The 24,020-nt window shown below is 49.7% G+C and overlaps 2 protein-coding genes across 2 annotated transcripts; one reads left to right on the forward strand and one right to left on the reverse strand.

Annotated features, from left to right (window-relative positions):
- Positions 1–300: 300 nt before the first annotated feature.
- CRYBB1 (crystallin beta B1) lies at positions 301–10,294 on the reverse strand. Its single transcript, XM_033097205.1, has 5 exons — positions 10,121–10,294; positions 8,084–8,202; positions 4,152–4,284; positions 1,738–1,880; positions 301–539 (listed from the first exon to the last, which is right to left on the reverse strand). The coding sequence occupies exons 1-5, from the start codon at positions 10,292–10,294 to the stop codon at positions 356–358; spliced, it is 753 nt and encodes a 250-aa protein (XP_032953096.1). The 3' UTR covers positions 301–355.
- Positions 10,295–10,684: 390 nt separating this feature from the next.
- On the forward strand, positions 10,685–22,397 carry CRYBA4 (crystallin beta A4). The gene is given in 6 exon segments (XM_033098132.1): positions 10,685–10,716; positions 16,007–16,056; positions 16,702–16,824; positions 18,646–18,786; positions 20,356–20,498; positions 22,127–22,397. Coding segments are annotated over 5 exon segments (594 nt in total). The 5' UTR covers positions 10,685–10,716; positions 16,007–16,017; the 3' UTR covers positions 22,275–22,397.
- The last annotated feature ends 1,623 nt before the right edge of the window (positions 22,398–24,020 follow it).

Raw genomic sequence — 24,020 nt, forward strand, 5'->3', positions numbered from 1 at the left:
CTGTCTGGGTTTAATTCTGGGCTCTCTAGCTGTGTGACTTTAGGCAAGTTACTTTCCCTTTTTGAGCCTCAGTTTCCTCACTTGTTAAATGGGAATGATTATAACACCGGCCTCTGAGAGTAGTCCAAAAGATGTGCTGAGAGAATGTGTGTAAAGAACTTGGCAGTGCTCTCTGATATTATTATAATTAAGACTGAGGAAGTCACATGACAGTAATGATCGGGGAACTTCAGGCACACATCTATTCACAGACCCAGGAGATATTCTGGCTTTAGGAACTTTTATTTGCATGAGAAAGACAGGGACACTGAGCCTGAGGAAGGGGTGGGAGGAAGGAGAAAAGGGGAGCGTGGACTCATTTGGGGGGCTCAGCGGCCAGCACTGGGAAGCCGCCCTCACGGTGCCACTGCCTGTCACGCAGGCGACGCACAGCCTGCATTTGTGGCTGGAAGGCCCCCCACTCGTTCCAGTGCTGGAAGTCACCAGGCTCCAGGAGGTACTGGTACCCGCGGTAGCCGGGATACTGATAGCCGACCCAGCTGGGAGGGAAGCAAGGACAGTGTAGAGATGGCCAGCCTCACTGCCTGGCATCCAGACCCCCGCCTGGACCAGGCAGGTCTCCATCTCTCCCTGCAGTCTCCTTTAGAAAGTGGGGATGGTCACCTTGCAAAGTCTGGCCTACATTCCAGCCCCCTCAGGTAAACCAGCCTCTGACCTGCCCTCCATTCTAGCACACACACCCAGGTCCCAGAACACTTCCTTCTTCCTCTGACCTCCTGGATGGACCACCTCTTACTTAGTTTGGTTGTTGGACATCATCTCACAGGTACGCTTGGGTCCCCCTGGAGGCCGAGTAAGCCCCCTGAAGACAGACACCGAGCCTTACGCATCGCTGCCTCCTCGGTATGCCTTGCACAGCGCCTGGCTCCCAGACAATGCATGATATGTTTCTGATGGCTGGAATTGTAGGGATGCGGGTTTCAAGGAAGAGGAAAGGAGCAAGAAAAAGGCCAGGGCCCTGACGGGTATTACGGGAGCTCAGAAAGAACCTGCAGTGGAGAGGTAGAAGTCTTAGATTTGCCTAGAGGAGACCAGGGCGGGTCTGGCATGGTTGTTGGGAGACTGGGAATGAATAAAGTGACTGCCTTTGGGCCGTGTTCTCACAGACATGGCGTCACGGGGCTCTTTTGTGAATGTTTCAAATCCTGAGAGTTCAGAGCAGAGAGGGCCCTTTTAGATCCAGGAGTCTGGTGTACCCATTGTATAGAAGGCAACATTGAGACGCAGGGAGGGGCATGCAGCTCCCCAGGTTCCACAGCACATCAGTGACAGGATCAAGGCACTTTCCTTACACAGTCTCGTCTCTTCAGAAGTCCTTTTGCTCATTTCCCTGGAGGCTATGGAGTTCCCTAAATAGTCTCTCTCCCTAGACACATCTAGACTATCTGCATCAACACTGCCCTTCTTACTTCATTATTCCTTCAATCCCAATATGGGTTTAGAAGCCCCTATTCTCTCCATCTTTCAGATTTTTAGAACCAGTTGCCAGGTTTGATTACACCGACATGTAATTTGTCAAAGTATGACTGTCAGAATCCTAACTGCCAGCCCGGGGAGAATTTCGGAGGGGCCGTGGCCTTTCTCCTATGTGTCTGATGTTATATCCTGTAAGGGGGCAGCCACTGAGTGTGTCTGTGCTTCAAACAGGGGCTGAGGGCCTGGCTGGAGGATGCTTACGTTCCACTGGTGACCCTCGCACTGCCCACGCGGTCACAGAAGCCATAGACCCAGAGACTGGGCATGTCATCCTCCTGGATCTCCAAGCTGTTGCCCTTGAAGTTGGCGCCTGCAAACAGGCAGATCTTATGCTCCTGAGAATCCTGGGGAAGGAGAGACTGGGTCATTCACGGGAAGTATGAACAGGCAAAGAGCAGTAACTTAGCAGGGCCGTGTAGGTGTAAAGAGAGAGCGCTGAGTGTGGTAGGCCACTGTGGGACTCTCGGAATTGCCACTGTCCAGCCTGGAAGGGGCCTCCTCTTCTGTGAAAAGAGGCTACCAGCCCCTACTTCCCGGAGTTGTCACGAGAAGTAAAGGAGTTAATCCACTTAGCACGGTGCCTGGTATCCACCAGCTACTCAAAACAAATGTTTATTGATTGTGTTGGTGGTCATGGTCAGGAATGCAGAGGCTCAGAGAAGTAGGTTCTTGATCAATGTCACACAGCCCCTGAGGAGCAGAAGCTCTCAGAGAAGCATTTCATTCCTCCCACCCCACGTGGTCCTCCTCTCCCCTCGTCTCCCTTTGCTGCAGCCACACGGGCCACTGTTGAGTTCCTTGCTCATACCTAATCCATCCTAACTTCCGGAGCTTTACCCTCACTCTTCCCTGGAAGGTTTCTCCACCACGCTTCACGTGGCTGACTCAGTTCTCATCCTGCGGGAGCTGTTTTCTCTGATCACCCCCTGACCAATCCCTCCCCCCAACAATGGAGCTCTAGTTCCTCTCTTCTGCTCGCCTAATAAACTGCACGGTCCCTGTGCAGCAGCACGTACCACAGGGGTTTGCCCTACGAGATTGATTTCCGTGATTAGGTTGCCATCGCTGCCTCCCACGGAGTCAGGGACTCCTTGCCTGTCCCATGCAGAGTTGTGGCACCCAGAGCTACAACAGAGCCTGGCAGAAACAGATCAACTGGTCGAAGACATGGCAGTCAGTGGAAGATGGTCCGGTTAGAGATCCCTCTATCATGCCAGGAGAGAAGGCTGGAAAGGAGTCAAGGAACTCAGCAGAGAGGGAGCTGCCCAGGGACAAGATAAAGGTGGCCCACGCCAGGATGGTGGCAGGGATAGAGGACAGATTAGCCCAGACCGGTGGCTCTCAGCTCTGGCGACGTAGAGTCTACCTTTCCTCCAGCCCCACAGATTCTGATTTCGTTGGTCTGGGAAGGGATCCAGGCATTGGATTTTTTTTTCTACATCCAAAATATTATAATTTCAATATGTAACCAATATAACAAGGTAATGATAGTTTACATTCTTATTTTGCTCTTTTTACGATGTATTCAAAACTTGGTGTGTACGTTACGCTTATAGCATTTGTCCAATCAGACTAGCCCAAATTCCAGTGTTCAACTGCCACCTATGGCTACCGCCAACTGTATTGGACAGCAACGTTCTAGAAGCTACTGGAAATGCCCTAGCTGAGGGCTCTCCCAAACAAACTCCCTTAACATAGATTGCCATTTAAGGACTATTCAATGATTGAGAGATACATCTATGCATTCGTACAAGGGGTCCATTATAAAGGCTGATAATTCAGCCTCCAGTTCTGAGAAGATATTGAGAATGACCTGGTTGGATAATCCATTAAGGTAAGTCTGGGGGTGCCCAAACAGTCGGCTGTTGGTACCTGATAGCCTCAAAGGGACACCCATGAAAATTCTTCAGGAAGACGCCCATCCAGGAAGGCAAAAGTTGGTTACCCTGGGAAACTGACATTTGTGAAGGAAGCTGTGGTTGGTTGATGAATCGTAATCGATGTACTTCTGGAGAAAGTGAATTGCTTAAGGATAACTCGTCCTCTTTTGGCTTCGAGTCCTCTTTAAGTTAGACTTGTTAACTTAGTTCCATATTATCAAAGGGCTAATGCAGTATATTGTCTTATCGTTGAGAAGTTCAAGACTCCTTTCCACCACACCCCTGTTCCCAGCCACTACATAAGCTTCAGCTTGCACGTTGGATGTTTTGGATGAGCAATGGGGTTTTCAAAGTTCCCCAGGAGGCTATAGTGTGCAGCCAGGAATTAGAAACATTCCACAAGGAGAATCAAAGAAGACGCCGAAGTTTCTAGCTCCAGAAACTGGGAAGTCGAGTCCACTCTTGAGAGCAGCAAGGAAGGAAATAAATGGGTTTATGTTTCTCATTTGCCCAGGGCTCCTGGCAAGGGTTGGGCATATCATGAGTGTGTCAGAAACACCTTATGGATCCTTGAGCACAAAAGCCCACTGCCTTTGGACAACTCTGAGGTCGCCATGCCTCCCTCTCCACCATTCCCTCTTTTCCCTTGCTTACCCCCATTTCCTTGCTAGCTGTCAGACCGTAGACCTGCCCTCCCCACTCACCACCCCCAGGCCGTGTCTAGGAGCCACTCACCATCCTGATGGGCCGGAAGGACATGAGCCGGTCACTGCGGTAACTGCTGGACCAGGTGTCCCAGCGTGGGTACTCGCCTTTCTCCAGGACGAACATCTCCCCCCGGAAGCTGGACTGCTCAAACGCGACCCAGCTGGACATGAGTGGGATGGGGAGGGTGGGGTGGGGCAAAGGTAGAAAAGAGAGAAATTGTTAGCAGAAACCCACCCCCTCCCCTTGGAATGCAGCCCCAAGGCAGGTGGGTTTGATTCTAGTCTATGCCACTTACTGGCTGTGTGACCATAGGCAAGTGGCTTCACCTCTCTGAGCCTTGGTTTCCTCATCTATATTCTTGAATATAGAGTTTCCAACTCTATATTCTTGGAGTTGGTGAAAAATTAAATGAGACAATGTGTGCATTATGTGAGCAATAAGTTCACCCAGGTGTAGGATTCATACATGATTTAAGTACTAGGAGGATCGGGGGTAAAATAACACAGGAGAAGACATTTTTCTTTAAACTTGATTACAGCTAGGAGAAAGTCTCTATTGGAAGCTCATGTGTCCTTAACACTTACTAATCTCTCTTTTTGGAACAAAGGAAGACCAGGCCACCAGCTCAGAGCCTTGAGCAGGCAGCAGTACAATAGCACTGCTCTGTGTTCATTGTATCGATTTTGTATGGATGTCCGTTACTTACAGGAAGTGGCACCAGTTTTCTATTTGTAAAAGTGATATAAAGGTTCTTTTAAAATATGTTTATTTCTATGAAAAATGGTCTCTTTAAATGAAATACATTAAATAAAAATACTCCTGGAGGTAGAGGGCTAAGGGAAAAATTGACACAGGTTATTGAATCACATGTAAGTATTTGGTGAGGACTGGCCTGCATACGGGAGACACTCAGTAACTGGTATGTCGGTAGGAGGAGGGAAATGATAATAACATCTAGGTCTTAGATACCTAAGAGAATTAAATACGATCCTGCATACGAAGGCGTTCGGTCCTCTGAAGGACTCATTACAAACTTGAAGTCCAAAGGAGGCTTCGACTAGATTTCCCATTGCAGCCTGATTAAGGACGGGGAGTGAGCTTGTGTTAGGGGGACCAGGGATTCTGGATGATCCCTGTTTCGTAGGTGAGAAGGCGGAGACTGAGGGACCCCTTGACCTTTGCTCTGTATGTTTTCAGGAGTTCTCTGGAACAAGAGAAGACCATGACCTTAGTATCATCTCCTTGGGACCTTCCTCTCCCCAGAAGGAGATAGGGGAAAACAGGGCGGGGAGCTACCACCGTGGACTGAAACAGACTGTGTCCCAGAAGACTGAGGTCTTGTCTGGGGAATGAGACAACCCGTAGTGGAGGGACAAAATTGAAGAGGCAGACTTATCCTCCCAGAACAGAAGTGAATCTGCTTCAGCCCTCCCTGGTCTGGAGTAGATGAGAAAAGGATGGATGGATGGATGGATGGATGGATGGATGATGGAGAATGGATGGATGGGGGGATGGGAAATGGGTCCTTGAAAGATGCTGCCATGTAGGAATGAAGAGCATAGATTCTGTATGCGATGTCAGAGTAGATTGGGGGAGGGGGGTTGACACAGTGTGAGGGGTATAAATGATAAATGTCTAACTATTACAGTGTTTTGTACCCATGAAACTAAAAGAAAAAACAACATAGGTCCTGAAAACAGACCTGAGCTCTAATCCCAGCTCATCATTCATTTTCTGTGTGGTTTTGGGCAAGTCACTTAGGCTCGTAAAGTCTCAGTAAAAGAGGAAGTGACTGCATCTACCTTGTCGGGATGTTATGAGGATCTGAAACAGGAATGCACAGAACAAGCCCATCGCAGAGAAAGCACAGTAAATAATATACCGGGGGTGCCAAAAAAATGTATACACCTGGACACTTTGGTCAACGTTGCTCAAGCAGTAGTTCGCCGTAATGGACGCTGATGGTCACCACTCTGAGCACCTCTAGTCATTGCAGAAGTCAAACGTGACTTGTATTCATCTTTTGTGATCAGTATGTATTGAGTGTTACAGTTTTAATACAGTTTTCCATTTTTAAAATGGTTATTTTTATTCATTTTTTTTGACACCCTCTGTATTTTATGATTGAAGAGGGAGGGAAACTGCAGGAGCTCTGAGCTCGTGTGCTCTCGCCACCCTGCCCACTCTCCCTGCCAATTCCCCTGTCTTCCTCATAATGTCCAGTGAGGAACTGTTACACAACTGAGACATTTAAAATATTTTTTTCAGGGTCTTTTCTCATCACCTATGGCTCATGTGAGCCTTACAAGCGAGGAGAGAGGTAGGGCAGGAATCTTAACTTACAGATATGGAAACTGAGGCTCAGAGGGGTTGGTGACATCATCTGCCTACGGTCATGCGATGGTGTCAGGTTGAAGTCTCCCAAGTTTCCGGGAGACATGCCTCTGTGCTGAGATCATGCCTGTCCTCCCCCGTCCCCTGCCCACCTCATCCTCTCCATCCTTTTTTCCATCACCATTTTCCCCACATCCCTGCTGTTCCCGATACAGACCGGGGGCCCTGGACTATAGGCTCTTGTCTCTTCCCATTGGGGTGCAGCCCCAGGACACAGATCAAAAACCAGCTGCATCTTTGTTTGAGGAGAAATACTTTGGGGTTGAGTCACTGGCACTGAAAAAAGCCTAAAAACCCAAATTGGCCACATCCGGCAGCTCCTGTTTCCAGCTGGGCTTTGGGGCTGGGTGGGGGGTGGGGAGCGAGACTGTGTTGACCACAGTGGGGTGGGGATGGGTGCAGGAGATAGATATGCCTTTTCCTCCCAACTTTCCCCCACTCCCTCCCATTCCTCCTCACCACCTACATCCCACCAGGATGACTCTGCTCAACTCACAGGACAATGGGCTATTATTAATCATCACTGTCACCTGCCATGTTTGGACACCCACAAAGCACCAGGCCCGTGATGCATTATCTCCTTAAGGGCTCCGAATAATTCAGTGGAGGGTAGTGGGGACCGTTCCTCTCCCCATTTCAGGGATGAGAAAACTGAGGCTTGGAGACTGAGCAAAGTCTGGGGGAGTTGGGACTCGAACCCAGGCCTGTCTGAGCTCAAAGCCCATCTCTGCTCTTTGTGTTGCAAAGAGACCCAGGATGTTGAGCATAGGGCTGACCATACCCCTTGGGGGCATTCGGGCTGAGAAGACAAGAAGCAAAAGGGCCACAGGGGTCTTGTCGTGTACCCTGACCTCAGGCCACTGGGGCTGGAGCTGGTGCAGCCACCATGTCCAAAGGACAATTATTCCTGCTTTATCGAGGAGTCACTAAGAGCCAGAGAAGCCCACGGAGTCAGGGGCAGGCCATGGAGCAGGTGATAAAAGCCTTGTGGGTGAAATTCATTGACCTGAGTTGAACCATGCTCTGCTTCTTACCACTAGGAGACTCTGGCCAAGGGACTTAACCCCGCTGAGCTTCAGTTTCCCCATCTGTTAAGTGGGCAAAAGAACAGCCCCTTCCTCATAGAGCATTGTACAATCATCCAGGTAAAGCCTTCAGTCAGTGCCTACCACCTACTGGGTGCTCAGCAGATGCTTCTTATTACCCTTAGGGCTGCTTGATGCCTGGGAAAAGGAACAGCTAGTGGGCACATGGCTCTTTGTTCTCCTCCTACCCTCAGTGATGGGCAGGGCTTCTTCTACAGTAGAAACAACATTTCTCTGGAGCCCGGAATCATGACTGACTGTCAGAGGGACCTTATACTAATCAAATCACCTCTGTGAGCCTCAGTTTCCTCCTCTGTAAAATGGGAAGGAGACTAATAGCTCCCTCTTAGGCTTGAAATGAGGACTAAAAACAATACATGTGTCTTTGCTAGCACAGCGGCAGGCACAGCGCAGGTGCCCAGTAAATTGTTATTATTTTATTCTGTCTGCAGGAATGTTCCTCCCCTACTCAACACTCACGGTCCAGAGGTAACAATGAGGCTGCGCGCTCGGTCGAAGCCGCGGTCTCTCAGGTTCAAGCATTCCCCGGAGAATTCCACCCGACGCCCCTGGAAATTCTCCTTCTCGAAGACCACCAGCTGGAGGAGAGAAGCCCCCATGCTCGGGGGTCGGGGACAGAGTGAAGGGGAGGAGTGTCTCCAAACTGGAGAGGCTCAAAAAGTTCATTAAATCCCTATATAAGTAAAAGAAGGCCATGCACAGATCACATGAGAGTGTGACATGAGCCAAGGTCTATGAAACAACGCTGTCATTCTTTCCCTCCATTTCTGATCTTAATATCGGCACCATTGTTAGGAACTGGTGGATCTTCCTTCCAAGCCTTTGTCTGTGCTGTTCCTTCTGCCTGGAACGCCCTCGCCACCACACATCCCCCATCTGAGAGCTCCTGTTCTCCGTCCTTTTCTAGGCTCAGATGCCACCTTCTCCAGGAAGCCTTCCCTGATGCCCTCTCCCCAGGTGGGGTTGGTTGAGTGCTCAGCACTGTGCTCATCCCATCAGCAGTGCAAATAACAGTACACCAGTCACACTGCTTTGCTTCTAGGTCTCTCTCTATGAACCCCGCTCCCCCTTTGCACAACCCGTCCAACGACCAAGAGCTCCTACAGGGGTTGATCCCTTTCTGTAGCTCCTGCCACAGAGCTGATGCTCAGGAAACACTTGCCAGTCTACCCACCGTGATTTGGGGGGGCCCTCACGAAGGGGCCCCTGTGTGAACGTCGGCGAATTCCTTCCCCTCGCAAAGCCTCCAGTTCTGTTTATTATCTACTCGTCCCAAGTTGGGAAACTGTTGCCCTTCACTCCAACCAAGGTGAGTGTCTTTTTTTCTCGGAGCGTCAGTTTCCCCAGCTGTAAGAGGAGGTTCACATACCCTTGACGTAGCCCTTCTACTCTTACACCTGTCCACCCAAGAGAACTCCTGCGCGTGGGGCCCCGGGAGACATGGCTAGAACGTCCTGGCCACGCTGTTCCCCAGTGCAAAGCTAGCGACCTCCCAACTGGCCCTCAGGACGGATGATCACACGCTAAAATAGCATCCAAGCGCCACAACGAACGACCCACAGCAACGCCCAATGTGGAGGACCATCAGGGATCTCAGAGTGAGTGCAAAGAAAAGAGAGAAACGCAGAATGATTGCATATAACATGTGGCAATACGTTAAAAACACATAAACTACAAATACAGAGGGTGCCACAAAAATGTATACACATTTTTAAAAAGGAAAACACTGTGTGAAAATGGTAAGCCTCAATATAGACCGACAACAAAAGATGAATCCAAGTCACGTTTGACGTCTGCGATGACAAGAGGTGCTCACAGGGGTTCCCATCAGCATGATTTCAATACAATTTTTTCCTTTCTTAAACTGTGTATACATTTTTGGGGCACCCCCTGTGTGTACTTTGAAAGGAATACTGCATAAGGATACATGAAAAAGCAAGCAGTTGAGGGACAGTGATAAGGATGGCAGCTGCCTTGAGTAGGGGAGGAGGCTGGGGTCTTTTGGGGGCATTTTAGAGCTAGAGGATTTTTACCAAGTCCTGGTTTTTAATGTAGGTGATGGCTTTGGAGGTGTGTCTTAAAAATTAAATAAAAATGAACAGTTCAGTAAGTGACTACATAATAAAAGCCAGCCATGCGTAGACCACACGAGTGTCATGAACCAAGGGTGGTGAAATGACCCATTTCCGTGCACCTGAGGTTGAAACCAAACCCGACCCCACCCCAGGGGACCCCATGCCTTTGCTCTCCAGGAGCCCTTACAGCCTGACCAAGGGTTTTCAGGAGGATCTGAGGCCATCCTCCTGCCCTAGGGAACCTCCTGGGACAGGTGGTTCCTGCTCCTCAGCCAGCTCACTTTCTTTCTTTATCCTCTGTTTCTTGCTTTCACAAACTGTAAGCACGTGCTCGTGCAGGTCAGAGACTGGCGGGGGGAGGGGAGAAGGAGGAGGAGGAAGCGCTGGTTGGAGCCCAGCCCCGCCAGCCCCAGGTCCTTACCCTGTAGCTCCCAGCAGGCAGGTCCGCCACTTTGGCAGTGGGCTTGGGTACTGACGCTGGGACCAGGGCAGGGCTGGGGTCGGGGGCAGGTCCTGTAGGTGGCGCCCCCTTCCTCTTGCCATCCAGCCCTGGGTTCCCTGCAGCGGTCGTTAGGGCCTTCACAGCCTGAGACATGGCTTCCACCTGCAAACGTCTGCAAAGAAACCTTTGGCCTAGGTTAATTCAGGGATGGCACCCCGAAGCTGCCTTGCCACTCTCATATCCCCTCACCCTGTGTTTTTAGGCTCCTTTCAACACATGTCCTCTTTTTTGCCTTCTAAAACTTAAGCCTGGAAGTTTTCTAGCCCTACCTCCTGCCCAGTCAAGAATTTCCTTTCTGGGGACCATCCTCCCTGAGGCCTTCCTCCCAGCCTTTGACCAGTCCGATCCCTTCACCAACCGTGCCCTCCCTCCTACCCCCGATTTCCCTGCCATGTCCTTCCTTCGCACCCTGCAGTTTTCCACACCACTTATCACACTTTTTTTTTTTTTTCCGCTTGTGCAGCTTCAATTAATAAGAAGTCACAGATCAGTAAGAAGGCACATTTGGGAGAATGGTAGGTATGCCGGGCTCCGTTCCATGCATTAATGGACTCACCTGTTTCTCACCCTAACGGCATGCAGTGGTAGGTGCTGTCTTATCCCCTCTGAGCCATCTGCAGCCCAGAGAGGGCAGGTAACCTGCCCAAGCCCACACAGCCACTAAATGGTAGGACTCCAATTTCAGCTCGAGCAGATGGACCTCGCAACTGGGTTATGAAATGCTCCGTGGTTTACTTATGCCGATTTATTAACCCTTCCATCCCCAGCACTTGGCTGAGCCCCTGGCACACTCAGGCTTCTCATCTAACATCTGTTCAGAGAAGGAATGAATGCAAGGTCCCGTCTCATTTGCCAGTCAAACTACTACGTCAGGCATTCTCCGGGAATGAGTGTGTGGGTGCAGAGTCAAGCCTAGGACTGGGGCCTCAAGGAGACCCTATGGACGTCTTAAGTGCATGTTGGGGGTTCTAAAATGAGGCCTGTGGCTGTGTAGGCGTTGGGTGGAGAGGGCTCTGGTCAGTCTCAGTGGTTCCTTGTTGCTTTGGAGTCACGAACGCCCTTGAGTGTTGGGCGAATGCCTTGTCTTTAAACCCAGGGAAAAAAAATGCCCCCTTGCATTTTAGAGACAATTTCCAGGGATTCGAGGACCCCCTGACCACACAGGTTGAGACCCTGTGGTCCAGCGGATTGCAGATCCCCATCTGCTTCTGCCTTCCCTGAGAAGGACTGTTGTTATTCTGGGGTGCACTGCCGACGGTGGGCAGGCCTGACATCTGGGCCACATCTGCGGCTTCCAGGCTCTTGCTTACCCTCCTATGTCCCTCTGTGAATCAGCATTCCCCTGGGCTGGTAGCTGGACTCATTCCTTCCTAGGGAGATGTTCCTGTTCTCTCTCTCTCTCTCTCTCTCTCTCTCATTCTCTCATTCTCTCTCTCTCCCCACCCCCAGCATCTTGCTCTTTTTGTATCTCTTCCTATCTCTTCTTTATTACTGTCTTCTCTCTCTCCCTCTTTTCTCCTCCCTCCGTCTCTTTGCACGCCCATCTTTAATTACCCTGTCTCTCTGACTCTCTTCCGTAATTGCTCTCATTGCCTCCGCCTTTCTCTGACTCCCCTCTCCCCTTCCCCACCCCCCTGGCTCTCAGCAGCATGGTGGGTTCCCTCTTACCTGGGGACCTGCTACTCCTGCTGGGGGCCAGGCAGGTGGGCGGGTGACTAGAGGCTGACCCCCATTTTATAGTCTAGCAGACGCCAGGCCCTATGGTCTGTGGCACAAAGAGGGAGCTGGCTCAGCAGGCCCTGGGCGTGGACTTGGGGGCCTGAGGCCCCAACCTCGCCTGGGTTACTGCAGAGAGCAGCACTTTCCATTGTGAGTCCAGCACGCACCGCAGAAACCCTGATCAGCAGGGACTTCACCTGCTTCCTACCCTGGTACCTCTCTCTAAAACCCCAGCCTGCGTGGGGCCATGGGGTCCCTGCTGGTTGCCAGTTCTGGGGCAGGGAAAAGGAGAGCCTGGAGAAGGCAGGAAACCTGGACGTGAATCTCGGCTCAGTCACTTTGTACTCTTCGGGACCTCTGCGACTGCAGTTACAAGTAGACACAAGTGTCCCTGTTGGATGCTACACAGGAAAGAAGGTGACAGTGAGCATAGGAGATGGGAAAATGCTTTGTAAAAGCAGCTGTGGGTACAATATCCACAGCCCCACTCACTGAGTGTTTCCTGGGGGCTAAGCCCAGCACTATGTTACCCACGCAGACTTGGTCAATCCCCAGGACAACCCAACTTTTGGGTACTTTCATTATACCCATTTCACAGATGAGCAAAGCCAAGAACCAGACCAGGTCTGGGGGCCAGTATGCTTCATTCTCACACTGCCTGACCTTGGCCTTGGCTTGACTTCCTGCTTCGAGATATAGGCGTTGGGGCAGGAGGATCTCCCTGGGCTCAGTGAGTTGAGTATTTAAGGTCTCAGTTCTGTTCCTCTGCCCAAGTTGAACCCAAATTCCTCCCCCATTCTTTTCCGACTTGTCTGTATCTGACCCCAGGGACAGAGTTGGTGGCCAGGAACACGTCTGCCCATCTCAGTGCTTCCTCTGGGAGGCCCCAAACTTTACCACGTCTTGTGCACCCCGAGGCCTGGCACAGAGTGGGCCCTAAATCAATTTTGGGGGATTAAATGATCATACCAGTGGATCATAATGGAAGGTGGGATACAGGGGGAGATAGAGAAACCAAGATGGGGAGAGAGGAAAGGGGACCCTGATCGGGAGAAGTGGAGAGTGACAGGAAAAGACACTATGGAGACGGAAATACAGAGGGGGCAGGGAGGGGACTGGATAGTGAAGGGGAGACAGAGGGAGAGACAGAAGGACGGATACAATAGAGCAGACTAATGGAACCAAGGCCAGCAGTCACATCGTCCAATTCTCTCACTTCACAAATGGAGAAACTGAGGCCCAGGTGGAACAAGTGACATCAACAAGGTCACATGGTGTGAACTCAGTAGAGCCAGGGCTGAGGGAGCCAGGGAATGGCAGAGCCAGGTCAGCCTGCAGCCTGACGCCCCAGCCCCAGGCCGGCATGTGGGGGAGGGGAATTTGTATAGGTTCCTGACTCTTCTGCAGGGCTCCAGGGACCCAGATACCCCATGGAACACAGCTCTGCCTGGAGATCACCATGGCCTGGGGCCAGCTCTACCTTCTTCTACCCCTCCAGCCCCACCCAGCACCCCCTCACTTCCCAGTCTCCTTGCTTTCATCCTGGGCCAAAGTCTGGGAGGGGGGCAGGAACCACAGGACGGGGCAGCCATTGGAACCAGGGCCAAGATACAGTGGGTGGTGTTTGGTGGGTGGTGGGGGCCCACCCACAGGTCTGGCTTCAAGGCCAGGCTGTCTGGGGCAGTTCCGTGTCCTCCCTGGCAATGGGCCACCTGTTAAGGATGGGGCAGAGGTGGGAGAGGGCCCCCTATGCTGGGGGCTCCCCTCTGAGCCCATTATTGACTTGGCTTCCCTAATCCTCACTATGACAGTGGGGTCATAGTCTCTGGGATTAATCCTCCTTGCAGACGAGGAAATTGAGGCAGCTTTCTTTCCCTTCTCTCAGCCCATTTCCTCAGCTGTAAGATGGAGTTGGGAAGTCACATTTTTTTAACTCCTGAACCTGAGCTCTTAAAACTAGGCGCTCCTGGGGTGGCCAGTTAACTCAGTTGGTTAGAGTGTGGTGCTGATAACACCAAGGTTGCCGGTTCGATCCCCGCATGGGCCACTGTGAGCTGCGCCCTTCTTAAAAAAAAAAACAAACCAAAAAACGATGCACTCCTGCTTTTGTATGAATAGTCAGTATTTTAATCATTTGCAAGAATGATGAGAATGATGACGGAGGCGCCTGATGTTTTTTATGCTCTAGGAGCTGTTCTAAGTGCTGTTCACGAGTCGTTCGTGCTTCCCCTCACTACAACCCGTGTCTCTTAGGCTAAAACCCCATTTACATTTTGTTGTACTCATTTTACACATGAGGCAACTGAGGCTCAAAGAGATGAAGTAACACGTCCAAGGTTACCCAGCCAGCAAGAGTGGGATGTAAACCCAGACAGTCTGGCAGCAGAGGCTACATTCTTCGCTTTTCATCTTCAAGGCAACCCGTCATCAAAGACATGCGTTTGACGGGGTTGCTTTTAAACCCTCCCAGAAGGATGAATGTTGCCACGGTACTGGCCATGAGCTGAGATCAGAAATCTTCCGGGTCACTCAGCTGTTTAGAAGCAAGACTGGATTTCTCCCAGAGTGGTCTGGTCTCCGGCCATGCTCTTTCCTATGCTGTGAGGCTCGCTTTAGGTCAAATCAGAGGGTGGGCGTGTGGGAAAAGGGTACACAGGGCAAATTCTACAAACCGTGGCTACAGTTTGCAAAGCACGTGCGCACCCACCAGCTCCTTTATTCTGCCCACAGAGCCATCTGGACTCTTCTTTGGGCTTTGTGGGCCCTGGAGGCTCTGGCCCAGCCCACCTTTCCTGCCTGGCTCCCTCTGCTCCCCTTCAGGGTCCCAGAACTCCAGCCCAACTGGGCTACCAGCTCTTTCTCATGCACGTGTCCCAAGTTCCCACCTGTGCACTTTTGCTTAGAAAAAGCATTTCCTTCCATCTTCCTTTGTACAAATCCTCCTCACCCTTCAGAGTCTAGTTTAAATGGCACCTCCAACAGGAAGCCTACCCTGATTGCCCCTGCTGGAAGAGGAAGGGGCGTAGGAAGGGGGAAAGGCATAGGCCTTTGTTGAATGTTTATTCTGTGCCAGGCATGTGATGTAAAATCACAACTCAGTGATGTAGTTTGTCCCGTTTTATAGACAGAAACTGAGGCGAAATAACGTGCCGCAGGTCACACTGCTAGGAAGAACCAGGTTTTTGGACTCCTTGTCTAGTGCTCATTCTCCTGCACTAGTCAGGGTCACATGGAGCTGATTAAGGCAGATCTTCCTCCTCTCACCTTCTTTGTGGCTTATCCCTGAGAGGCCACCCGCCCCTTTCCCTTCCAGCTGAAGCCAGTGTTGCTGACACTTCTCCCCTGGGGCTTCAGCTGGGGCTGCCTTTTGTTCCCACTGCTTACTTGCTGAGTCGGGGCTTTATCTCCCAGAGGCCCTCTCCCCTCCCTGCCTATAAGAGCCTGGACTCGGCTGGTCCCACGTCTGGCATTTTCTCTGGGTCCATCTCGGTAAGTCCCAGGCTTGGAGAAGGGGTGGGATACGAGCTCTGGGTGAGCATCCTGGATGGCAGGGGAGCCCAGGTCCCCATCCTGGGGATATCACTGTGTCATCTTGAGTGTCATCCTCATCTTAACCCAGGCCAGGCCCCAGACATCAAGACCAGTACCTGCTACCCTCATTTACACCCACAATTATTCCCATAGCACTGCCTCCATTTCCACTGTGGGAGTCACCTCTTTGGGTCAGGCACTGTCTTGGGGATGCTCTCTGAAGCTGGGATCTTTGGCACTTACCCGGGTGACGCATCCATCCACTGGCAGCCACAGAAAATTGCCCGCAGTGAGCAGATAAACCAGCACAGAGCGGGGCTCAGAGGCAATGGGACCCAGAATGGGTGAATTTCGAGGTGGTGACAGAAAGAACCAAAGGAGATGGCACTGCTCACAAATGGAAAGGAAGGACATGGACAGGCCAAAGCTGCAGTGTGCCCCTTGCTCAAGCACATCGGGACCACATCTGGATGCTGACCCCCGCCTAAACGAGCCGTCAGTGTCAAGGGGGATGCAGAGAGTCAGGGCTAAGGTCATTATGTTCTTCTCGTGTAGGCGGGGGCGCCATGACCCTGCAATGCACCAAATCAGCGGGACACTGGAAGGTAGGAGGAGGCACGGGGGTGTTTGGGAAGTGGGGGTACAGGTCAAACCCAGCTCCAGGGGACCCCCATCTCACCTCCATTGAATGCCCACTTCACCCCTGGGGGGTTCTGAGGGCCCATTTTATAGAGGATGCAATCGAGGCTCATAGAGGGGAAGGGACTTGCCCAGATTCGGACATAGGGATCTGGGTTTGCACTTGGGTCTTCTGGTCCCGGAATTTAACTGATACGCTCTCTGGCAGAGATGGCAAACTGGTGACTGCACAGTCTTTGGGGCATGATTTCTGTGACCTCCTCTGTGTGTTTTTTTTAAACCCTTAAATTTGTCATCAGCTCTTAAAAACCTGGAGGAGCCACAGATAAGTCTAGATTTAGTGACCGTTGAAAAATCCCAACGTCGGCGGGCATTCTCACCTGGCAACAATAGGTGGCGCTGAGCAGAGACACCCATTTAACGCAGGGCCTGTGCTCTCCAGTTTCCCCCAGCCCTCACCCACCTTAGCTGCCTGGCCCCTGGAGGCATCCGAGTTTGCAATACCTACTTTACCTGTCCCGCCCCCTCCTGAGTCCTGGGGTGAGCCCCTAATCTTACCTCCCCTCGCACAGGACTCTGATGCGGGTCTCCATCTTTCCTCTCTCTCTCAGATTGTGGTGTGGGACGAGGAGGGCTTCCAGGGCCGGCGGCAGGAGTTCACGGCTGAGTGCCCCAGCGTGCTGGAAGTCGGCTTTGAGACTGCGCGATCTTTGAAAGTGCTGAGTGGCGCGTGAGTCCGAGGGATGTTTGAGTCGGGGTGGGGGAGACAAGAGGGGATCTAGAGAGGGGTGCTGGGACTTTTAGATGTGTTAGGCCCTGTCTTCCTAGGCTCTAAGTTCCTGATGTGTCTTCCGTGGGTCTGAAGTCCTGGGGAGTGTGCAGGACCACAGTGTAAGATTATGCAGGTTGTGCACTGCGCAAATGTAGGGGGCGCCATTCAGACGGATCCTGTCCACTGGATGAGGCCGCCTGCAGGGACAGACCTTTACAGTCGAGCGCTGGGTCTGAAATGATCCTCGTAGGCATAAATTGAAAGCCAATACCACTCGCCAAAAGTAGATGGTAACTATACAGGAACATAGTCAAAAACAATACTAGTCATCTTTAGTTGAATATTCTGCTTGAGCATGATGTTTTTTTTTAAAGAGAGATTAATGAGATGTAGAGAGGTATTAAGGACACATCAATACCATACTGAGACTTTCTTGATCAGCACCATTCCATAGAACTTTCCGCAATGATGGAAATATTCTGCACTGTCCGATTCGGAACCACTGACCACATACGACCCTTGAGGGCTGGAAATGTAGCTCGTGTGACTAAACAACCGATTTTTTTATTTTATTTAATTTCAATTTAAATTTGATTAGCAACATGTGGTCAGTGGCTACCATATTGGACAAAAGTTTCTAGAACGTTGGAAAGTAGATTGAAAGGAGAACCATGTTCTCTCCATGTGATTTGGAGTCACCTCAGGCTATGCCTGTGAGTGCCAACGAAGGTCCTCTTGGGTGGTATGCATGCATCTCTCACCAGCGTCCACATTCTTTTAGCTTCTGCTTCCTCCAGGCGGGGAACTGGGGCTCAGATGGGAACAGTGACCTGTCCAGGGATATGTTCCGCAGGCCAACAGATTGGACCAGAAAGCAGTCGACAAGCTCAGTGGATGTAGATGCAGACAGTGTATTACGGCAGGTCCTCGAATAATGTTTCATTCAATGTCGTTTCATTATAACATTGAGGAATGCTGTAGAAACTTAACTCTTGTGTATATTAATTAGCCTGTGGTTAAAATTGGTGTCATTATACGTCCTCTCACCCCAGTTCCAAGAATCTGTCAACAACGTTAGGTGAGGACTTGTGCTTATACAGTCAGTATGGTGTCCGCCTTCTGTCACCCTTATCCCATAGGATGACACCAAATCACAGGGCCAAGAATGACAACAGGAGTGGTGTGCCCTGCTGTGGGGGAGCCACTCCATGCTTCAGCTATAGCCTGCGCTGTACCCTCCAGGGTGGCAAGTCCCGTATCTCATGGGGACCAGAGAGGTGGGTGAGACACGGTCTTGTGGCAGCTCCTCACAAGACTGCCTGTCTCCTCCTTTTCCCGGAGAATTATGAGGACTCCCACCAAGGCATAGGTCAGCCTGGGGTCGAGCCTTGGCTGTGTGGCTCAGAGACACATGCAAGGTTGTCACGCAGCTGCACGGAGCAGTTCCCCTACCTGGGGAACACACAGCACATCAGTGGGCATCTAGGTCTAAGGTGGGTTTCTCTACCTTGGCACAACTGACAGTTGGAGCTGGATACTTCTTTGTTTTGATGGGGACTATCCTGTGTCGTAGAGGATGTTTAGCAATATTTCTGGCCTCTATCCACTAAATGCCATTTGCAAACACCGCCTCCGGCCTTTTCCCAGCAGGACAACTAAAAATGCCTCTAGACTTGTCGAATGCCTCCCTGGGGTGCAAAGTCACCCCTGTATGACAACTATTGGTCTAGAACTCAGGGTGAGTGGTCTCTTAACTTTTTTACTCGCTATACTCTGTTCACAGGTGGGTAGGCTTGAGCATGCCGGCTTCCAAGGGCAACAATATGTGCTGGAGCGGGGCGAGTACCCATGCTGGGATGCTTGGAGTGGCAACACGGCCTACCCCGCCGAGAGGCTCACTTCCTTCCGGCCTGTGGCCTGTGCTGTGAGTCCCGCCATCGCCTCCTCTCAGGGAGGCCTGAGCCCCTCCAGTGGAGGTTTGGGAACCAGATATCCCAGAGTTCAAATTCTCAGTCACTTCTTCAAGCTGTGGAACACGGAAATCCTTCACTTCTCTGAGCCTCAGTTTCTGCATCTTGAAATGGGACCATAGGAACCTATCTTGTGGGGAAAAGGAATGTTTAGTGTCTGGATAGAACCTGCCACAAAAATTCTGCCCATTGAAATTTTGGTTATGATATAAGGAGAACCCCTGTATCCCCTTTTTATGACTTTGTATCCCATTTTTATGACTCAAGGATACTAGGAGAAGCTGGGTGCCAGAGACGGCAGGGCAAGGTAGGAGGAAGGGTCCTATTTCTTTTTCCTGATTGATTATCAATGTTCCTGATTTTATATTTTAGCCACTGTTTATAGAGTATGGGGGGAGGGGACTGTTATTATCCCCATCTTACAGGTGAAAAAACTGAGGCTCAGAAAGGTGTACGTTTTTTTCTTCAAAAACACTTTTATTGATCTAAAATCACATAAGGCACACATATTTATCATCTAAAATTCAGGAAAAAAAACTGCTATGACAAAACAAAAAAATACAGATCACTCATACCCACACTTCTCAGACAGAAGCCCAGTGTTCACGTCCTGCGTCCTGGAGATTTCCTATGGTCCTGTTTGCTCTCCATAGATTATACCTGTAGTGATTGATATCGCTATCTCTGTCTATACACATATCATTTTGTTATAAAAATTAAATCATAACAAAGTAAAGGCTTGGAAACCAGCTTTTCTCACTGGGCAAATATATCCCAGTCAACCTCCCAGGTGATTAAATCTCACTTACAACATCATTTCCATAGCTCCCTAGAATTTCATTGTGTGAATAGGTTTATTTATTCATTCATTCTGCAAACGGGCCCAAGCCTTGTGCCAATATGGGGACCCATGGTAGACTCTGACAGGTGCAAATCTTGCTTTCACGCAGTTTAACAACTTCAATTTCATTTAGTCCCCCTAAACAATTCTGAAAAGCAGATGTGGCTAGTTTCACCTTATACATACAAAACAGGCTCAGAAATGCTTGTGGCATGTTTGAGCTCAGTCAGCTGGTAAGTGGAGAGCAGCAGGATTTGAACCACAGATCTCTGCACCCTTCTGTTAACCATAGCACAATACCCCAGTTTTAACCACTTGAACCCTCTGTTGAATATTCAAGTTGTTCTCTCCTCTCCCCCTCCCCTCCCCTCCCCTCCCCGCCCCTCCCCTCCCTCCTCTCCTCTCCTCTCCTCTCTTTTCCTTCCCCTCCTCTCTCTCTCTATCTCCCCTCTCTGTCTCCTTCTTCTTTTTTACTGTTATCACCAAAGCTTATTTACAAATGTCTGCAATGGCAAATAGTATACGTCTTCTAAGGTTTCTAGTGCCAGTTGCCTTATGCCCTTTCAAAAGGTTTGCAAGTGAGGCAGATTTGGGAGACAAGGGAGGGTGTGGGGGCCAGCAGAGGCTCCTGGGTTTCCAACTGGGCACCTGATGGTCTGACCCCGTTCCCCTGTGCCTGCAGAACCATCGTGACTCGAGGCTGACCATCTTCGAGCAAGAGAACTTCCTAGGCAGGAAAGGAGAGCTGAGTGATGACTGTCCCTCCCTCCAGGCCATGGGTTGGGATGGCAATGAAGTGGGCTCCTTCCGCGTCCAATCGGGGGCGTAAGTGGATCCAAGGCTCCGCCTGTCAGGAGAGGAGAAAATATGGGGCGGGGTAGGGACACTTCCTGTGACAATGATGTGTTAGGGACATTTGGGCTCTGATGCCCACATTCCAGAGGAGGACACTGAGGCACAGGGCAGTATCAGGCCGAATTTCTGGGATTGCAAGCAATGGACACTCTGATCAAACTGATATTAAGTCCAGAGGATATTTATTGGTCCCTGTAATTAGCTTCAGACACAGCTGGATCCAGGTGCTTCAGCAGGGATCTGCCCTTCTCCCCCTCTTGTTCTGTCTGCCTCAGTGTGGCTTTATTCTTAGTTATCTCTTCCCATGTGAAGACAAGAAGGCAACTTCACCCTTACGTTTCAGCCAGCTCCAGGGAAAGAGTGTCTTTTTCAGTGATCCCAGCAGATTCCAGGAAAGGCTGTCATTGGTCCAACTTGGGTCATGTGTTCAACTCTGCACCAATTACCAATGCCCACAAGAATAGGGTGGTCTGATTGGCTCGGCCTGGTCACATGCTTATTGCTAGAGCAAACATTTTCCCACATCGACGGAGAGGGGGAGGGGTGACAGGCTCTGTCACCAGAAGAGCAGAGAATGGATGGCCCGCCATAACCCTGCTGTGGGTTACGCAACTTTCTCCAATTCCAACAGCTGGTAGGTGGCTGAATCCAGCTTCCAGTCGAGGACTGACACCCTTCGTACCCTTTTCACTCAGGAGGTGGCAGGTGAAGGCTAAGGTATGAGGTTCTCAGTTAGGAAACACACTTAAGCCACCGTTTGCAGTGCCCTTTGGCTCCCCGTAGGCGGGGCGAAGGTGGGAGGTAGGTCTTTTGAGTCAATTTTTTTCAGATACCACCAGATAATTATGTTGTTTCAGAATAGAATGGACCTCTTGTGGTTCTTGAGTCTACTTTCCTCTTACAGAAAGGGACGTGGAAGCTCGGAAAACAAGATACCAATTCTTGTCCAGTTCTGGCCAGCATAGGGATCAATGAATTGAAAGAACAATAGCCCTTTTCTTTCATTGAAACAACAGCCCTTTCAATGAATTGAAAGAACAAAGGCACCCAGAAGTGCCTCTGGGTAAGGAAGGAGGGGGAAAGAATAAAAGTCCTCATTCATTCATTCATTCATTCATTTATTCATTCATCAAACATTTACTGAGTACTTCCTCTGTGCCAGGCGCTGTATTAGGCACTGGAGATAACAACGAACCAGACACACACGCCTACACCCAGCAGCTTACTTTGGGTGGAGAAGGGGGACATTTTACAAATAATCTGTTGATTACCTCATTACATGAGTATTCCAAAGGTATAGTAAGGGACTTTGGCCGAATTTGGAGAACAGCTCAGATCGTCCCGATGAAGTGATGACTGAGCTGAGACGTAAAGGATAAAGACAACTTGGTTGAGCAAAAGAATGGCTGGAATGGTGTTCCTGGAAGAGGGAACAGCATGACGAAAGGCACAGTGGTGGAAAGAGCAGGGCATGTTCCAGGCACTAAAGGAAGGCCATGATGGCTGGAATTGTGTTTCCAGTGTGGGTTCCTTTGCTCTGTCTCAATCACCATGCTCGTGTCTCTCTAGGGTAACAGTCTGCCTCTTTCCTTTCCCAGCTGGGTTTGCTCCCAGTTTCCTGGCTACCGAGGTTTTCAGTATGTGCTGGAGTGTGATCACCACGCGGGCGACTACAAGCATTTCCGGGAGTGGGGCTCTCATGCCCAGACCTTCCAGGTGCAGAGTGTCCGCAGGATCCAGCAGTGAGCGGTGAATGTGTGCTTGTCTGGAACAGAGGAGCTGTGGAGACTGTTACATGCTCTCCTCTGCTTCCCCCGGTAACCCCGTGTGAACCCAACACCTGTGTGAGCCAGTCCATGCGTGCATATTCAGCAGGAAAAACTAAAAGTAATAAAAAGTCTACTGTTCGCTTGTGGTCTTCAATTTTATTAATCCTTCCAAAGAACCAACATTTAGCATTGTTAATTTCCTCTATCATTTGTCTTTGTTTTATTTCACTGAGGTTTGCTTTCATCTTTAGTATTTTTTCCTTCTATTTACACTAGGTTTGCTTCATTCTTTGTTTTTCTAACTTTTAAAGGTAAACTCTTGGGTTATTAACTTAGGCCCTTTCCTCCACCCCCAATAAGGTCATTTCGAGCTATGAATTTCCCTACCAGGACTGCATTTGCTGCTTCCCGCAAATTACAATTTGATGTGTTTTCATTATCATTCAGTTTGATATTTTCCAATTTACCCTGTGATTTTTCTTTGACTCATGGGTTATGTTATCTAAATACTTGGGATTTTTCTAAACATTTTATTGTTATTGATTTGTTATTTCTGTCCATTGTGGTCAGAGAACAGACTCAATATTTCAATATTCTGGAACGAATTGAGGCTTATTTTATGGCCCAGCATATGTTCTTTTTTTGATAGATTTGAACATTATTTAAATTCAGCAGTTATTGGGTATAGTGTTCTGTAAATGTTGATTAGGTCAAACTGGTTGATAGTATTGATTAGATATTTCTATATCCTTCCAGTTTTTTTTTTTTATCAATTACTGAGAGAGGGCTGTTAATATTTCCTACCATGATTTGGACTTATCTGTTTCTCCCTTTAGCTTTGTCCATTTTTGCTTCCTGATTTTTTCAAGAATTTGACATTCTGTTATTCAACCCACATATATTTATGATTGCTGTCTTTCTGATAACTTGTTCCTAGCTGTTTGTTTTTTTTAAGCCATTCACGGAGAGAGGCAGTTCTCTCCCCTAGCAAAACTTCTATTCGTTTTCTCCCTCCCTAATTCTCTCTTACACACACTACACTGGAGTCTCTCATTTCACATCTTCTACCCTCCAAAGAAAATTTTTTTTGTTTTTGTTTTTTTAATTTCTTTCTTTCTTCCTTCTTTTTTAAAAAAATTTTATTGGTGAATATTGGGGAACAGTGTGTTTCTCCAGGGCCCATCAGCTCCAAGTCGTTGTCCTTCAATCTAGTTGTGGAGGGCACAGCTCAGCTCCAAGTCCAGTCGCCGTTTTCAATCTTTAGTTGCAGGGGGCACAGCTTGTACTCTAACCAACTGAGCTCTCCAGCCGCCCCTCCAGAAGTCAGCGGCAAAGTCAGCGGCAGCTTGGTATCTTCAATCTAGTTGTGGAGGGCGTAGCTCATGCCCATGTGGGAATTGAACCAGCAACCCTGTTGTTCAGAGCTCGGCTCTAACCAACAGAGCCATCCAGCTGCCCATCCAAAGAAAGTTTTAAAACAAAGAAATAAATTTCCATTCCATTTGCAACCTGAGTGGCAAGATATTTCTTTCTCCCTTTCTCTTCTCTCTCTCTCTCTTTCTCTCTCTCTCTCTTTCTCTTAAACACACACACACACACACACACACACACACACACACACTGCTCCTTACTCTCTCCTGGTTCTTTATTAGATAGATTGTCTTAACAACCATAGCCATCTGGCTCTTGTTCTGGGGGGACTACCTTCCTCTGCCGTAGATAA

The sequence above is a fragment of the Rhinolophus ferrumequinum genome, chromosome 25, assembly GCF_004115265.2.
Source record: "Rhinolophus ferrumequinum isolate MPI-CBG mRhiFer1 chromosome 25, mRhiFer1_v1.p, whole genome shotgun sequence".
NCBI lineage: Eukaryota > Metazoa > Chordata > Mammalia > Chiroptera > Rhinolophidae > Rhinolophus > Rhinolophus ferrumequinum.

What these genes read in the sequence shown, in the direction of transcription:
- CRYBB1 (XM_033097205.1), bottom strand. Translation starts at nt 10,294, where the DNA reads ATGTCTCAGGCTGTGAAGGCCCTAACGACCGCTGCAGGGAACCCAGGG. An exon ending in TGCCTGCTGGGAGCTACAGG is followed by an intron (nt 8,203 to 10,120) that starts GTAAGGACCTGG and finishes TCTCTCCTCCAG; the next exon opens with CTGGTGGTCTTCGAGAAGGA. An exon ending in GCGAGGGTCACCAGTGGAAC is followed by an intron (nt 540 to 1,737) that starts GTAAGCATCCTC and finishes CTTCCCTCCCAG; the next exon opens with CTGGGTCGGCTATCAGTATC.